This window comes from Abrus precatorius, unplaced genomic scaffold (genome assembly GCF_003935025.1).
Source record: "Abrus precatorius isolate BTA unplaced genomic scaffold, Abrus_2018 Scaffold3, whole genome shotgun sequence".
Taxonomy (NCBI): Eukaryota; Viridiplantae; Streptophyta; class Magnoliopsida; order Fabales; family Fabaceae; genus Abrus; species Abrus precatorius.
The window spans coordinates 31036966-31054920 of NW_020874373.1; the positions used below are offsets into that span (position 1 = coordinate 31036966).

Genomic DNA, 17955 nt, shown 5'->3' on the forward strand with positions numbered 1-17955 from the left:
TACTAATCTATTCCTCTCATTTTCACTGTCTTCCATTTTCACCTAATAAAGAAAAGAAAAGTGTGATGATCACAGTAACCATTGCCGGTGAAATCAAACGTGAACCCTTTTCTCTCCATATGCTGTGAAATCCATAATTCTGAATTGTGGCGAATTTTTTTTGTAGCAGAGAGACAGAGTGGCGGGTAAAATAACAACACTGCCACGGTTTTTTGTTTTCACCAAATCTCGTTGCCAACAATGCAAGTTAGCAACGTGCTCTGAGATTGACGCAACATCTTCACAATCATTATCATTCCCTATTGTTATGTGCCGTCCTTCACGCTCAAAAGCGTCTCATAATTCTGCTCTCAGATCTGACTCACACGCTGACCACAACAACGGGTAATTGATCTGATTCAATACCATTTTTTTGGGTTTGTTTGCTCCTCCCCAGAAGCTGATTGTCGGAATTTCTGAGGTTGTGGGGTTCTTTGAATGATGGGTGGTTGTCAAGTTTTGATTTTGATGGATTTTTTTACGTGGGGTTTTGGCCTTGACTCCGTTCTTGTACTCTGTAATGTGTGTTTGTTAAAGCTGTGTTTGTTTGGGTTTTAATTTGTTTGTTGTTGGTTTTTAAATTTGTTGAGAATTGGAAATGGAAATGGATTTGCTTCTGTTGCCGTGCATGTTACTTAAATGTGTGAACTTTTATTTTTTTGATTTTGATTTCTTTTAATTTTGATGTGAGGATGCTTAAAAGTTATTGAAGGATTGGATATGCTTCTATTATAGTGCACGCCAAATTGATGGGCTTTTTATGTGGAACGTTGGATTTAGCATTCATAAGGTGGGGGCCTTCTTTTTGGTAGCTGACTAACCTCTTCCATTAGTTCCAGCACATGAAAACCCTAGTTTACCTGTTCAAAATTTATAACAAGTAGGAGTTCCTGGTTGATAAATAGTATTACTGCTATAATTTTTGTTACTTGTGGTTAATCATTTGTGTCAAGGATATTTCATATACACAAACAAAAGTTAATGACACCTCCTTTGCCATGGACAATGGCCATTGCTATGTTTTGGAACATAATTTAGCAGTAGAGGCTTAATAAAGTGAATCGTGAGATTATATAAATGGAGATTTCATGCCTGGCTTGTGTTAATGTGTGCTGAATTTACAGTGGGGTGGGTTACATTTCAACAATGACGTGCATGGGTGCTAATGATCTATAAGCAAGAAAGTATTAGACTTTTAAAGCAAATATTAAGCAATTTAGACTGAACACTCTGAAAACAATATGGAATTACAGATTATTTCCTGTGAAGAACTTTGGCAATGATTGTTAATTCTCAAGTTCAATTGAGCTTTGGGTGCTTAATTGTTGGACTATGGCTTTTGTCATGAATCAGGATTATGAGAAAGTGTGACCTCAACCAGTATTGAGGAAGATACTAAGTTCTGGGCCATGCTTTTCCCTTTTTTATTTGTTTAATTAATAGTAAGTAGTGCCCTTTTTTTAGGAGCCTTGGTACTGAGGTCGAAGTTGTCACCATGTGACTTGAAGATCACTTTGGTTTGAGTCATGACCAGGCCCTTATTCCTGAATGAAAAAAGGACCCATACAGTGGGTCCAACCCTTCCTTTGAAGTTAGAACCCAGTCATAGCTGGAGCTTTATGGCTCTAAGGTGGACTTTTGTAATGTCCTTTACAATTTCATGAGAAAGGGAAAAATTATTTCTGTTTAGTAGCTATCCCTTCCATTGCCCTGAAAATGTTATTGAGCTTTCCTTTTATTCTCAAACTCTAATTTTGAGTTGTTTTTTTTTTTTTTTCATTTTTTTATGCAGAAGCACACCTATAGGTCCTATAATACAACAGTGCTGATACAATGAAGAATATAATTTCGCCTGTGCAAAGTGCTATGCCATCTCCAACTTTTCTGTGGAGGTTCAAGGTCTGTTAGTTTATCTTTCACGATTTCATAAGTTCAGTGCCAGATACCATTCTGCAGGGGGATTTTTTTTCCTGATTTGCTGAGGGAATGGAAGGACTTTTGAGCTGGACTATTTTATTTTGTTTTTTTTAATGTTTATTGGGTTTATAACAAAATGTTATATTAATATTGTTCACTAAAGCACACAAGAAAAATAAAATAAGAGCAAAGTGGGGAAAAGGAAGAAAACAAAAACTTTTTGACAGATGTAGTAATGGCATTGCTAGCAAGTTTCTTTATATTGATTGGGTTTTTGTTCATATTAGACCTACTTGGATCTCCCAAAGTTCAGCCATATATTGCAAGTTATTTATTATACTTGTGCTTGTAGATATGTGCTCTACTTTCATTATAATTTCTTATTGTGGAAAACTTGCTGCAGTATGTTTTGTCTGTAAGCCTCTATCTTATTAAAATATTTGTGTTATTTGGATGTTCCTCGGTAATGTTGGATAAGATGAATTCAATTTTAAAACTATATAAAGAAGTTCTTTTATGCAGACTGAAATTAAGTATTTCTGAAAGTCTCTGTTAATTTTTTTTTATTCCTATCATAATTGGATATCTTTTGTATATTCTTTTTCCAGGTGACACTCTTTCTGATATTGGGCTGTACTTGCTGCAAGGTCCCTGTCTTTTCACTTTATTAACACTTATGATTGTCTATGGATACTAATATGAACATCTCTTGAGAAGACCTTCAATAATTTATTTACCTATTTCATCACACCTAAATTTGCTTTTTTCTGCTCTTACATCAGATTGGTTGGGATTCTGTCATGAGAATGGATGCAAATTTGCGAGATCTGTTTTTATATGAGGCATTTTTGTATTACAACCCTCTCCTTCTTGTGGTGAGTGAGGGGTTAATTCTTTCGTTCATGTAGTACATTGAGCACAATTTTTATGGAACTTTACCTGATGGTTTTTGTTGTTACTATACTATTACAGACTATGATGGTCTGGCTTTGGGGAGTAAATTTGTGGGTATTTCTACAATCTAGCGTAAGCTATGCCAAAGTTTTCGATGTTGATCAAAACCACCTTACTCACAAAGAGATATGGAAGGTAGTCAGGTTCTTTGCCTTCATTTTGGAGAAAACATTATTCAATGAAAAGTGGAAAGTTGTTTGATGTTTTTCTTGATTTTAAATATCAATATTTGAAGTATGGATTTGTCTGTATCTGGTTCTTTAAAACATATTGGTGATCAAAGTAATAAATGCCTAGGCACTAGAAAACAAATTATGCCATTGTCTCTGGTTCCTTAATTAAGTTTCTCTCTTATGATTTCCTGTTTGTCTCTATCTTTTTTGTTATATTGTACTGATTCTAGCAGCCTTGTCACACAGTCCAATCTCCAGTCCATGTTTCTGCATCAACTTTAAATTTTTTGTTACAGTAATGCATCTGGAAGTTGAGTCAATAGCGTGGATTGATGCTGCTGCTGCTGCTATATACACCCAGTATGCATGTTTATTTATTGACATTAACTCTATTTTATTTTCAGTGTAGCACTTGGATGACAATCATTGTCCCTACTAGCATGACTGCATATCTCTATCTCTATTCTCATGGGGAAGTATCATTGGCTGCATCTCAACCAGTTTAGTATTGTCTCTGTTCATTCTATCTAGCTTTCTCTCTCCTCTCAACCAGTTGAATTTGACTGCTTCCTTGAATATGAAGTGATATTCACTGGCTTGTTTTAATGTGCATTTTATTTTCTTTTGATTAAATTAAATGCATATGTAATTGTCATTTTTTGTGTTGGTGTTGATGTGCTTCTTAGTTATGATTTCATGTAGAAGCTGATGTCTTAAATTAGTTTTTTTAAAGGCCAGAAGTAGCACTTTGTGTATGCCATGAAATGGATTGCTTCCTATGATCCTTTCTTTAAGAATCATCTTGTCTACCATATATTCCAATCATCTGATATATCTATGATATTGCAGGTGCTTCTCTACATTCTTGTTGCCATAATCTTGATCTTTCCCTTTGATATTTTTTATTTGTCTTCTCGTTACTTCTTTTTGAGGACATTGTGGCGGATAGCTTTTCCCTTGCAGGTAAGATTCTTCACTGTCACAGACTCATGCCTGATATGGAATTTTGAGCGTTGATCTGCATTTGATTCCTTTTGTAAAGCAAGATGTGAATTTACTAATCTAAGGGCTACTAGTTTGATTCAATGGTTTTGATATTTTAGGTTGTTAATTTTACTAGTTTCTATAAGTTTGTTTGTTGATTTTCTCATGGATGACATTTATATCATTTTGTCTCACAAATATTGTTTCTTTTCATCATACAGCCAATAACATTTCCAGACTTTTTCGTGGCTGATATTTTAACCTCCATGGCAAAGGTATAGTACATATCCTAATAGTAAATTTCTTGGTGCATTTTTCAATTTACTTCACAAAAGTCAATTTCTAGGTGCCTGGAAATTTGTATATTTTTTTTACCACCCAGTCACCACTGATTTGATAATTTATTTGAAAAAAAAAAAAAACCCTACCATTGTGATCTTTCCTGACGTCTTTTTATGGTAAGAGTCAATTACTTTTTCTAGTTGTTGCTCCTAATTGTGCATTGCATACAGGTGTTTTCAGATTTGGAACGTTCAGTTTGTAGAATGGTAAACAGACAGGTATGGTATATCAAATTTTCTTTTTCCATGTATACATTATAACTTGTTGATCTCTATTTCATTTGTGTTATTTAGAGTTTAATCTGTCTTTTGTGTTGGTATAATAACCTTATAGTAGTATTGTGAAAAAATATAACAGATACAGAATGCATAGCATATGAAAGTTTATTTTCTGTATCATGTGTTTGTAGGAGTCTATTATTAGAATCTGACTCATTAGATCATTTTGAAGCACGCAATTAAAAACTTTATACCTATATTTTGCATGTGTGTTTATTTTTTATCATTGATGTTCCTATACATTTATAATCTCTCATTTGCTGTAGATCTTTGATAAAATTGGTGCTAAGCTGCATAATATGCGGTAGATTCATCAAAACTAATTTTTCCATTCTCTGCCATCGTTTGCCTGTGCAAATTAACTCGTTTCCTTCCATATTTTTAATATAGGGACTGAATACAATGCTTTTATTTTTCTATAATATGCAGGTTGCCACAATTGCTTGGCTCGAAGCTGATTCAGTTTGTGGTAGTCACTCAGTTGCAATACCTATAGTTCTTGTTCTTCCTTACATATGGCGTTTATTGCAATGTCTTCGCCAGTACAGAGATACCAAAGAAAAAAATTGCCTCTTCAATGGTAATTGCTCTTGGTAACTTCTCCTCTTGCTCTCCTGGAAGTGTAAGATGTCCCGGTTGAGTGGTTGTCGAGAAAGAGCAACACTCATTATCATTTAAGGCACAGAAGTCAATCTTCTTCTTGCTAAAACAGTGGCTGTGTGTCACATTACATTTACTTGATATCCTACCTAGTATTCTAAGTTCCTAACTCCATTTGCATTTGTTTTCCAGCTTTAAAATATTCAACAGCAGTCCCAGTAATTTTTCTTTCAGCCCTTAAATACCATGTCCTCCCTGAGAAATGGACCACTCTTTATCGACCAATGTGGCTCCTCTCAAGTGTTATTAATTCTCTCTATTCATTTTACTGGGATATAACCAGAGATTGGGATTTAAGGTACCAAATCTGTCTTCTTTCCCTTTTAGATTGATAATATCATAACTTGTTATTTGCACAGATACAAGTATTACATCTACAAAAAATTTAAATTTTAAATCTTATGATAAAATTATAATAATATTAAAGAAACAAATTGATATGCACGATGCACTTGTTGTTCAAATGCTAGTTTTCTGCTGCACTATACTTTTTATGATAAGTAATCACCCTGATTTTGCTTTACATTGAGATTTTTATCCTTTTTCCTTTTCTTACAGTGGCTTTTCTCGCATATTCAAGTTCAACAAGCCAAATCTTATTTCCAACTTGTTATATGGTCGACAATGGGTAAGAAGCCGCAGCATCTTATTACAACGATGCAACAAGTTGATTTTATTGGACTTGACAAATCTAATTTCTGAGGTGCAGATATACTTTTGGGCGATTGGAAGCAACTTTGTTCTGCGCTGTTCATGGACTTACAAATTGTCAGCCCATCTCCGCCATAACTACCTGACAGTGTTTACTATCACTCTTTTAGAGATGCTCCGACGATTCCAGTGGGTATTTTTTAGAGTTGAAAATGAGTGGAATAAGATTACACGGTCCGGTGTTCAACTCACAGAAATTCAAAGAGAGGAGGAGAAATTGCTAGGCTCCAACATTCATGATGTATAGAGAATCTCAGCCAACCAAATTTTGCCAATATCTTCATATCAGCAACAGGTCTAATTCAATTTTTATGCTAATAATAGTTCTAATCCCAAAAGCATTTTTCTTCATGTGTTCCTGGCCTACCAACATGGGGAGTTTTCATGCATATACATGGATGTCTGAGATTCATAGAGATAGTTGATTCCATTGCTGAAGCAGCCCTTGGCTCAGTCATGCCTTGTTATTCTTTCTTTTGGAGTGGAAAGAGCATTGCTCTCAGACAGAAGGAAGTCTCAGCGGTTCAATGAAAGATGAAGAAGCCAGCATATAGTTGCATGCACATTTTCACACTTTTCGTACATGAGGAGCTGCACGAATTGTACTTGAGAACAATGGTGGCCATAATAGATGGTGCATTCATTTTTTTCCCCTTATTTTTTTGTGGTTCTTTAAAGTATATTATTAGCATTTGTAACAAGAGAACGGACACAAAAGCTAGCTTTGCTGAATACAGAGTTAAAAAGGATACTTAGCTAGCTTTGCTGAATACAGAGTTAAAAAGGATACTTAGGCCCAGAAATAGAATACCAACCAAGTAAAGAGAGCAGTAACATCACACTTTCTAATACACTTTTAATTATGACTTAAAATTTTTAAAAAATTATATACGTATGAGTGAAAATTATTAAACTAAGAATAAGATCATTAAATTATGTGTAAGATCTATTTAATTTTTGTTTTTTTTTTAAATAAATTTTAGGTAATAATTAAAATTGTGTTAAAAATATGTTACAAGTATTGCTTAACAGAAAGAAAAGTATTGACTTCATACGGGCCTTGTAAAAAGATATAATTTATAAAAATAAGTAAATATAAAATCATTGCTCAAAATTAAATGATATAAAGGATGCATAGAGTAACACTAGTATAAGCGTAAGTTAATAAAAAACTCAGAAAAATATATATAGGGCATAAGTTTAAAATTTTTACACCTGAATCTTAAACTTTTCATTTAAATTTAACGAGTTATAATCTTTTTACACTGATATATAAATATATATATCTTCTCCGTGCTCTTGTGCTGTACAACCCAACCAACACCAATGTCATGCTGAATCCCAATCCCAGGTATGCAACTACCCTTTTCAACGCACCTCGTTTTCTCACCACCTTTCTCCTTTCTCTCCCTTACACCAGGTTCTACGCTCCTCGCCCCCGCAAAAAACTCCACAAATTTCCCACATTTAACGACGCCGTTTCTTCCTTCACTCGCATGCTCCACCGCTTTCCCCCACCCCCCGTTGTTGAAATTAACAAGCTTTTAGGAACAATCGTGAGAATGAAACGTTATCACACTGTTGTTTCTCTCTGTTCTCAGTTAGAGTTTAAGGGAACCCCTAAACCCTCCATTATCACCATGAGTATCTGGATTAACTGTTTCTCCCATTTGGGTCAAATGGGGTTTGCTTTTTCTGTCATGGGGAAGATTCTTAAGAGGGGTTTTCAGTTGGATAAGCTTACCCTTACTACCCTCATGAAAGGGTTGTGTTTGAAAGGTAGGATTTTGGAGGCGTTGCAATTGCATGATGATTCTGTGTCAAAAGGGTTTTGTTTTGACGAGGTTTGTTGTGGCACTTTGATCAATGGGTTGTGCAAAATTGGGAAAACAAGAGATGCTGTTGAGTTGTTGAGAAAGATGGAGAGTGTTGGTGTTGGGCCTAATTTGATAATTTATAATACGGTTGTTGATGGTTTGGGTAAAGACGGACTTGTAACTGAGGCGTGTGATTTGTGTTCTGAAATGGTTGAAAGGGGCATTGCTCTTGATGTTTTCACTTACAATTCTCTGATTCATGGTTTTTGTGGGGTTGGTCGGTTTCAAGGAGCTGTTAAGTTGCTGAATGAAATGATACAAGTAAATGTGTTACCGGATGTTTATACATTTAATATATTGGTGGATGCATTGTGTAAATTAGGTTTGGTTGTGGAAGCTCGTAATGTGTTTGGAATGATGGTCATAAGAGGCTTAAAGCCTGATGTTGTTAGTTACAATGCTTTGATAAATGGGTATTGTTTAAGTGGTAATGTGAATGAGGCGAAAGAAGTATTTGATAGAATGGTTGAAATGGGTCCGTCGCCTAACGTTATCAGTTATAGTACTTTGATTAATGGATATTGCAAGGTTAAAATGGTGGATGAAGCTATGATGCTCTTAACTGAAATGCATCAGAAGAATTTAGTTCCTGATACTGTAACTTATAATTGTCTTCTTGATGGTTTGTCCAAATCTGGAAGAACCTTGTATGAGTGGGACCTGGTTGAAGTGATGCGTACCAGCGGTCAACCTCCAGATTTAATTACTTACAATATATTGTTGGATGATTATCTCAAACATAAGTACCTTGACAAGGCAATTGCCTTATTTCAGCACATAATTGACATAGGAATTTCTCCAAATATACGCACATATAACATACTTATAGATGGTCTTTGCAAAGGGGGAAGACTAAAGGCTGCAAAAGAGATTTTTCAACTTCTTTCTGTGAAAGGTTGTCATCCTAATATCCGAACATATAATATTATGATCAATGGGCTTTGTAAAGAAGGTTTGCTAGATGAAGCAGAGGCCTTACTTTTGAAAATGGTAGATAACGATTGCCCTCCTAATGCTGTAACTTTTGATACCATGGTTCGTGCTCTACTGGAAAAATGATAGTAATTGTTAGGACCAAGAATTTTCTTCATGAAGATGCTGCTGGGAACTTTGACTCTGGGAAAACGGTATAAGGTTAGACACTTTGGTGCTAATTAGTATACTTATTTTCGTGCTTGATTTGTTTGAAACTATCAATGGTTAACAGATGCATGTTTCTTGTGTCCAAGAAACTGGAGTCCATAGTGGCTTGACTGTTCTTGGAGAAGTTTTAGTCAATTCATATATCTTAAAGTTCATTTTGACCTTATGTTTTTAACCAATGTTTAACTTTTGTAGTCTTGAAAAGGCCATTATTCTTCTTCCTTCCTGTGTACTTTTAATATGCTTATTTGGCCTCATCTTCTAAGTTATTGCTCATGGATTAGTGTTTTGATAAAATTTTATATCGTGAAGCTAACGAAGTAAAATTAACATAATTGTCCTTCCAACCTTTTGTAATAAATATTTTTCTCTTACGTGGTTCCTTTTTCTTTTGCAATACTTTTGGGTTATTTTTACTCATAAAATAGTTGAAATTCCCACATTTTGGTTGCACCCTGTCTAATTGGATGAATAACACCGAGAGGAGATTTTTGCTCAATCATTTGGAGTTTATCAACCAGTTATTGTTGATTTTAGTAGCAACGGTTCTATCAAAACTATGCTTTTGAGTGATTTTATCTGATTTAAATCATTTTGGAAAATTATACCAACAGAGGTAAACAATGTTGGGTACAACGGAAGATTTGCTTCTGCCGGACCAAAATATTCACAATGCTGTTAACCGGACTCTTGTTGCAACATTAATTGGTAGGGAATTTATATTTTATCCATTGGAATGATTGCTCACATTTTCTTCTATTCCAAACAACCAGGTTTAAATGGTGTATTTGATGTCATCCCAAGATCCAAGGATGGGTCTTCACATATTTCGCTTGACTGCTTAGATCAGGTATATAATACCTCTTAGATATAATTCATTTGTTGTTGTGCTTACTTTTATGATTTTGATTTATATGTCAAATTCATGCTTCAACTGATCAATATCTGTATTTTTTTTCACCCTCTCATTTCATGCCTGATTTGGTATTTTAGTTCACATGGCTTGTGCTGATCTATTGGGGCAGAAAAAAGTTCTCATCAGATCCATATGCAGTACAAAATAGAGATAGCACAAGTTTGAGCATTTTAAGAGTTTTAGAAGGGAAATATTTCTTCAGGTAGCACAAGTTTTAGAATCAAGAATAAAAAAAATTGTAGATAGTATACCAGCAAGAGGTTCATGAAGAATGGGAAAAAATTGCTACAACAACTATTGAGTTGGCACAAGTTAGGGCATTCTTCTTCAGAGCACACCTACTAAAGTTGATTTTATCTAACAGTTATTTAGTGTTTGGTCTAGCTTATTTTAGGTTTCTCTTCTCCTTAAAAAGAATTGTGCTAAACATATTTCTACAAACATTCTAAACAATAAAAGCTTTTTCTTATGAAGAAATCATTAAAAAAAAAAAACAGAACTTTTAGATAAGCCAATTTTAAGAGTTTCTCCTTCTCTTTCTTTATTTGAAGTCTTAAGGCAACACACATCCAAAAAGTTCTTAACTTAAAAGTAACTTTTAAGATGAAAAAGTCTGGTGAAAGACTACTTACTGACTTTTTTATAATGTTTTCTGGAGATGAATTTCAGCCTTTGAGCTTACTCTTTGATTGGTGTATTGGATCAGAATATCATCTGATGGAAAACTTAGCTTGGTATTTGGATGGATTTACCAAGTTTACCCTTCCGTTTACAATTTAATGCCTTCAAATATCATGATTAGTTTTATGAATGTAATGGGCTTAACGGGGTGGGCAAGGGCCAGCCCATTTAAGGAGTAGGCCTAATTGATGAAATAGGCTTGTAAATGGGGGCTACAGCCCAAACCATTCAAGAGGTTGGCCCTTTTTTGGTTGTCTTTGAGCCACAGAAATAGGTTCTGGTTGATATGCTGTTTTTCACTGAAGAGTAAAGACGTGAATGGTTTGCTGATTGTGTGGAAATGGGTGGAGGAGGCACGACTCCACTTCAAGTTTTTCATCTGTTCTATTTGTCTTTTTTAGTTGGTGGGGTCTGCTATAAAAGCTTAATTGAAGACTTATAATGGGATCTTGTCACATTCAGAAGCACTTGAAATATTCTTTTCATATGTGCAAAATTAACAGTTGGAATATGGCCACAGAATATTTAATGATAATGGAATACCTTTTTCATTTTCTGGATTCTAGTTATTTAACTTGTGTTTTACACTCTGTTTATAATAATTAAGAACCATTAAATTTTTAGTCTAGGTTTAAATAAGTTTATGGTTTCTAAAAAGTTCACGACTTTTCTTATTTCGTCTCATTGTTAATTTTATTTTTCAAAAATGTTCCTTAAAAATATTTTCTCACTCCATACAGTTCATTCGTTAATAGTGACGTCTAATTGTCGAATATAATATGGTATGAAGTTAAAGTAGGCAATAGTGACGTATCTATACCTTCATATTTTTATATCCTTAAATCTCAATTTTAATAATTCTAATCTTATAGCATTAAATTTCATTTGAACATGTGAAGAATATGATGCTACCGATATATTTTATTCATGTCATATTTTAGTTAAATTATGAGTTGGGTTAGATATTATGTAAACAAAAAATGGAGAGATTAGAGAAGGGTCTAGATAAAAATGAAGAATGATTTTTTAGGAATTAGATTCAAAAAAAAGAAGAAAATATCAAATGAAAATTTACAAATTTTTAGATGTGAGTCGGGACAGAAAAGTGGAATTTCGGTAATTTTTGTTTAGAATGATCTGTGGATTTAAATTTGTAGAGTTGATAAGGTTTGTCTGAATTTATAGAATGACTACTATTGTTGGATTTTGAAATATTTAAATCGATTTAGTTTAGTGCAATAATAATAATAATTAAGTTTTATTTCATTAAATAGTGTCAGTTACATGGATAAGATACCATTGAGTTTTGTTAAAACTTAAATTTTTTAAAAAATGATTTATTATGAGATCCATTTTAATAATTTTTTTCAAAATTTTCCTTGGTTTTCTTTTACCTTTTTTCATTGGTTTAAAGATACAACTTACTCTATTATTCTATTCACGGGTGCTTTTAGTTGCATTCTTTACACGTTCAAAAATTATATAATTTTTTGTCATCTTTTTTCTAATTCAAAAAATTGAATTTAGTGCATGAAGATTTCCTTTTGTCAAAACCCTTCAATAAAATTTGATTATAAGTTATTTTAAGTGCAAATTGGGTCAATTTTTATACATCTTTTGAATTGATTTTGAAATTAAATTTACTGTAATTTAGTTTGTTTGAATTATTTAATCTAAAAACGAAATTTACTATTTTAAAGCATATTTTTGCATTTTTCAAAAATTCAAAATAATCTCCTATTGTAAAACTTTTTATACAAAGCGGTCCATTTCAAAATTTATTTAATTACTAATTGACCTACTATATAAGTGATAATAAGTGTTTATCCACATTTTCCATCAACTATAAACTGCTACTGACACTAATGATGTAGGCATCCAAAATGGAAAGCGATGAAATTATGGCCACATTTGCAAGTCAACAGCTCACCATATAAAACCCAAGTCCTAATATAATGTCTCTCATTAAGCATGCGTAAGATTTGAGTAATCATTAAGCCTTATACCAACATACTTCTAATCTCCCAGTCACCCTCCATTATGTTTACAAGACAGGCATCAATGCTATTTTTGCCCCTCTAACAATTTCATGGTTCTCAATTAGTGATCCTTAGGGTTCCACATGGCCCACTTAAATCAACACACCAGTTAAAACAAAAGTTGTATAGAAGTTCCTAGCTGAGTGGCCTCAACAGTGTGAAACGCAAATGGTTTATAACTTCGTTCCCCTCTATTTTTTTAACTATATAAAAAATTATAAAATGCATCCAGTTTTGATTCATTAAACTTATAGTCACAAACTGTAATATAAAGCTATGATCAAATACTAAACATGTTAACACAAATGCATGTGAATTTCGAGTTTACATAAGGTTTTGGTGTCAAAGTCTTTGTCTATTTTGGTTTTAGTTTTGATTTTTATACATTACTTTTTGTAAGCATCAATTTTTATATTTTTACTTATTTTGTTTGATCCATACCATTAATACACTGGGTCCTTGATCCTTACAATTTTTATTCGTTAAAATATTGGTCCTTATTTTCCACCAATGATTAGTTCTTAGTTGTGTTTTTATTTATTAAGAAGTCAGTTCCCAGTAGGGCACAACAAGTGTATGAAAGTATAAGGAGAGATACTTAAAAGTAACAAATTATAGGGACTGAAATCTAACTCGATGAAGATAATAAGGGCAGATATCTTATGTATGTTTATATTATGTTATTTTATATGACCTAAAAATAAAAAGATTTTTATTAAATACAGTTAATATTTATTTTGTAAGCTCAATTATTCAAACATGTATAAATGGGAGACTGAGTTATATAAAGCTCTTGTGACGATGATGTTAAGAAAGATCATTATGAATCTATTGTAAGTAGTCTTACCTTGTATTTTCGAAGGGTTAATTTCACAACCCAAGTATATGACTCTTTTGTAATACAACAGTAACTCTAATCTTTGTGTCCAGGATCCCCTTCTAATCAAATACATGTGTGCCAAAAAAATTTCATTCAAATGTTATGTGAATAAACATCGACCGTACAAGAATCTACCAACAACAGTTTGTAGATACCCGTTGGAAAGTTCAACTATTTCATTGGAAAATTTCGGCACACCTTTTATAATTCCATTGGTTTTCAAAACCCAGGGTCGAAAACCATTAATCCTAAGTATTGGAGGGTGCAACAAATAAAATAAAAAGAAATATCCGAAAGAAGAAGAAAATATATATTATAAGAAGGTAATTTGGAATTTTGGCTTATAAAAGGTGTTAAACACATAGAACAGCATCTTGTCCCTTTCATACAGCTTCAACTCTCCCTCACATCATATCCATCTCTCTCTCTCTCTCTCTCTTTCACTCACTCTTCCTAAGTGATGGCTTTCAACCCGAGAAAGGTACCAATGTCAAGTTCAAAAGCCATAGTTAATGCAACCTCATGGTGCTGTGCATTTCTTCTGGTGCTCTTCATATTGCTATGCATATTCAGGGACAGTTCTCAGCTTCTGCTTCAGGATCAAGGTAGCTTCAGAGGCAGCAAGGTCTTGTCTCAACCTTGTAACGAAATATATGTGGTTGGAGAAGGAGAGACACTTCACACGATCAGTGACAAGTGTGGTGACCCCTTTATAGTGGAAAGGAACCCTCATATCCATGACCCTGATGATGTTTTCCCAGGCCTTGTTATCAAGATCACGCCTTCACAACATAGCTATAATTTTTAGTTTCTTTGCATGCATTTTTTTTTTTTACATAGAATTACAAGCAAAAAAAAAAAAAAAAAAAAACAAACAAACACGCATTATTGCCAGCCTTAAATTTTTTTAGTAGTTTTGATTTTGCTTGTTAATATATTGTACGTACAAAACATGCATATAAAGTAAAATGGTTCCTTTTACTCTTTTAGATTGTGCAATATATCTTATTAGTCAATGTGAAATTAGTCTTTTATACTTCTTGGATTTTTGTTTGCAGAGGATTTTAGTTTTTAGGCGATGAATTGTATAGCATGGTTGGTTCTTTTCCTTAAGTCCAAGCCTAAAAGTTATGATTTTTTCCAGAAGAAGAAGAAAGAAAAGGATATGACTCCTCTGAGCTACGAAATGCATTCCTATATCTGACTAAAGGAATATGCCATTTTCCATATTTCATTAGTGTTAGATACATGCAATTATTACCTTAACACTCACGCAATTCGATATGCAATTAATCAATTTTGTTGCTATATTTTTTTTTTTGTAATAACACTGTATAAATCGTTCAAATTAAAGTTTCAATACTTAATGTTAAGATTTAGTTTGGAAGTGCTTGGTATTCTTGATATAATTGTCGCAACCTTTTTGGAAGTACAGTAACATGTGAATCACAATTAAAATGATGATCTATTATAGACGACAACTTTAGTAAAAATGGATGCATTTAGATGCAAACTCCAATTAGAAGCAACCAATATTTAATGTTTAAGTAATAAGTAGTTCGATTGACAAAAAAATAAGATACAATTATTTGAACCTGAATGAAGACATAAGCACTTTTATCACCTAATTAAAATGGACTCACTCCACTTGACTTAAATTAGTTGACTCATTCACAGACCAAAATAATCCCCCAAAAGAGAAGCTTCCAAAAGCTTTAATTTTTTGTCCAGGAATAACTTTGATAGCTATAGCCAAGGAAGTTTTGAACACTCATTTAAATCAAGACTTTTCTTCTATTTAGGATAACATGATTCCATTTTATCTATAGATCAAAACTTATCGATCAGCTAGGTGGTTAGTTGTTTGAGGAGGAACACGCGTTCCACTAATGAATGAGCAAAATTATCTTGGAGTTTAAACCATGATTCACGAGATATATATCTCAAAATCCACTGCTAGGCTAAAGAGTTTCCTTCGTGAGTCAACTTGTTATCCATGAACAAATTAGTGGATCAGATTTGTGCCAGTGGAAAAATATAATTAAAGATTTAGTTTATTATTGTCATGACAAAGCCGATATGAGGAGAAGCACTCCAAAGCAATTATAGTGCAAATGTTTCCATTAATAAATTTGCTAAGGTCTTAGTACTCTCAATCAAGTTCTTCATTTGGGCACTCCATAATCGATAGTTTAAGATCCAAAGGAATGAAGTTGCTAATATTGGTGTTATTGGAGTAGAGGTGAAGTAGAATTCTATAATGGGGCGCGGGTGTTAACCAAAAGGCTATGTACTATGAGGAAACTCAAGTGTTGTGGTTAAACTCAACGTGGGTTGTGATGACCTGAAGGTTAATTTATTATATAAATGGAGGAAACAACCAAGACACAAAAACAATATTAAAATATAAGATAAGCCATGCTAAGATGGGATTGGTACTCCTCATGTGCATTATCAGTTTCGAATTAAATTTGATCTCATGAAGAGATTGCAAAATCTTGCAATTGGTGCACCCCTAATTGAACTGAAAGTCTCATGGACAATTCAAATGGACCACATTTATGAGTACACTCAAAGTTTTGTTTTGTCTTTCATGACATAATTATCTTATGTTTACCCCTCCATTAAAGGAAGAATCTCAATACATAATAGTATCTTCTTTTGGCCGAACAAGATGTGTTGCGTTAATTGGGTTCACAAGTGCAATTGTGCAAGAATTTGTTTAGTTCACAACTTTGATTGTGCAATTGTATGGTTATGATGCAATATTGATGGCACAACGATGAGGAGAGGTAGAGGGAGTGGACGGAGGAAATTATAATTCATAAATATTCAAATAGTATTACACTTAATATATTATTATTTATTTTAATCTCTCTCTTTTTATCATATCATATTATTTATTACATTTATATAATTTTTCTCTCTCTCCAGATATAAATACTTCCATTGGAGTATGAAACTTTTTGGGTAAAGGTGATGGAGATTTAGGTTAGACAGAGTCCAACCATGTCCCCACCACCATTAATTGTGGCTGCAAATCTATTTAGCTCACATGTAATAGAGCCAATGGGTCATTATAGTTGAACTAAGGTGAGTCTACACTACATAGGTGTTGTCATTGTAAACAACTTTTTCATTTTAAATCATAGCAAACAGGTTATACCAAAAATAGACAAAAAGAAGCATCGACCATCAAAAAATATGAAAGCATTTCTATACCAAATAGGCCAGGCCCAAATCTTGTTAACCAAGCTTTGTTTTAATTGGATCCAATGGGAGGGCGACCTTGAAGATGAGGTTAAATTTCATGGTGTGGTATTATTAGGAGGAAGGGTAGGAATAAAAGAGTTATAGAGTTAAGAGTGTAGTATATTATTTAACTAGAGAAGATTTCAGTTTTCTACAAAATAAAAATCCTCGGAGGAGAAATCTTTCTCATTATTATTTAGATTCATTTTCATTAATTCAATTAATAAAAAAAACTCAATTCCTTAAAAAAAACAAAATCCTAAGAGTTACCTATGTTGAAAAACACCTCCAAGGAGAAAATATTTTGAAGATAACTACGAATTGATCATTAGTTTTTAAATAACACTAACTTGTTCATTTTTGGGGGGCCATTAGTGCACTTTGGCCTTCTAATTAGCTTTCTTCAATATTACAACATCATCACTAGAAGTGCAAATCAAAAGGTGAAAAATAAGGTTATTTATATGCTAAAAAGTGCAGAACTAGAACATCATCACTCATGACAATCCTTGTCATTAGCAAGCTCATACGTAGCATGTTGAAGTTTAATAATTAAAGAGTACAAAGACTAGCTAAAGATATTTTTCAGTGAGTAACAAAATTAACGATACGAATCTGGAACTTAACAAAGTATCATACCTACTCAAAAAATCTTAGCCTAACACTTGTATCTAGAAAGCAAGGCTTCCCACTAGCATAAATTAACTATAAATACAATTTTTTTTTTCTGGTTATACTATTTGCTTAGGCTTATTAATTATTTAATATTAGCAATTGCATTTCAACTTGCAAGTACACACCAAATTGTTAGGAATTTAAGTGGATAATCTACGACGTTAAAGAAAAGTTGATAACCTATTTTTCTTTAATCATGAACATAATAATATTCTGTTATAGATAATTGTGGCCCCCTATACGTGGATTGCTGAGTTACTTACATAATGAAATTTATATCTTTCTCTTCTTTAAAAAGGTGAGATATAATCTAAAACTTTTTTTTTGAAGTGTACGCTTAGGGGTGTCTTTAGCATTGTTGTTGACATGTTTCTTTTAAAGAAGTATTTTTGTTGTGCCATCAAACAAGTGAAGGGGGGAAAAAACCCCAAGTT

At 33.1% G+C, this 17955-nt stretch overlaps 3 protein-coding genes across 6 annotated transcripts; all 3 read left to right on the top strand.

Annotated features, from left to right (window-relative positions):
- Positions 1-71: 71 nt before the first annotated feature.
- On the top strand, positions 72-6852 carry LOC113861250 (SPX and EXS domain-containing protein 1-like). 2 transcript variants are annotated; one of them, XM_027493951.1, is made up of 13 exons: positions 72-384; positions 1832-1938; positions 2565-2603; positions 2739-2831; positions 2929-3045; positions 3488-3583; positions 3933-4046; positions 4289-4342; positions 4580-4627; positions 5117-5267; positions 5480-5645; positions 5906-5975; positions 6057-6852. In XM_027493951.1, exons 2-13 carry the CDS (start codon positions 1873-1875, stop codon positions 6303-6305), a joined length of 1263 nt encoding a protein of 420 aa, XP_027349752.1. In that variant the 5' UTR covers positions 72-384; positions 1832-1872; the 3' UTR covers positions 6306-6852. The 2 variants fall into 2 exon arrangements, with proteins under 2 accessions (XP_027349752.1, XP_027349751.1); XM_027493950.1 differs by having other exon boundaries at positions 93-384; positions 4550-4627; positions 6057-6790.
- Positions 6853-7344: 492 nt separating this feature from the next.
- LOC113861249 (pentatricopeptide repeat-containing protein At3g22470, mitochondrial-like) lies at positions 7345-11241 on the top strand. 3 transcript variants are annotated; one of them, XM_027493948.1, is made up of 3 exons: positions 7345-9069; positions 9852-9928; positions 10072-11164. In XM_027493948.1, the coding sequence occupies exon 1, from the start codon at positions 7390-7392 to the stop codon at positions 8992-8994; it is 1605 nt and encodes a 534-aa protein (XP_027349749.1). In that variant the 5' UTR covers positions 7345-7389; the 3' UTR covers positions 8995-9069; positions 9852-9928; positions 10072-11164. The 3 variants fall into 3 exon arrangements, with proteins under 3 accessions (XP_027349749.1, XP_027349750.1, XP_027349748.1); XM_027493949.1 differs by having other exon boundaries at positions 7373-9069; positions 10701-11241; XM_027493947.1 differs by having other exon boundaries at positions 7375-9069; positions 10664-11224.
- A 2813-nt stretch (positions 11242-14054) lies between these two features.
- On the top strand, positions 14055-14402 carry LOC113862475. The gene has a single exon (XM_027495559.1). The coding sequence runs from the start codon at positions 14055-14057 to the stop codon at positions 14400-14402; it is 348 nt and encodes a 115-aa protein (XP_027351360.1).
- Positions 14403-17955: the final 3553 nt, after the last annotated feature.

What these genes read in the sequence shown, in the direction of transcription:
- LOC113861250 (XM_027493950.1), top strand. Translation starts at nt 1,873, where the DNA reads ATGAAGAATATAATTTCGCCTGTGCAAAGTGCTATGCCATCTCCAACT. An exon ending in CATTGGCTGCATCTCAACCA is followed by an intron (nt 3,584 to 3,932) that starts GTTTAGTATTGT and finishes ATGATATTGCAG; the next exon opens with GTGCTTCTCTACATTCTTGT. An exon ending in GGATAGCTTTTCCCTTGCAG is followed by an intron (nt 4,047 to 4,288) that starts GTAAGATTCTTC and finishes TTCATCATACAG; the next exon opens with CCAATAACATTTCCAGACTT.
- LOC113861249 (XM_027493948.1), top strand. Translation starts at nt 7,390, where the DNA reads ATGCTGAATCCCAATCCCAGGTATGCAACTACCCTTTTCAACGCACCT.
- LOC113862475 (XM_027495559.1), top strand. Translation starts at nt 14,055, where the DNA reads ATGGCTTTCAACCCGAGAAAGGTACCAATGTCAAGTTCAAAAGCCATA.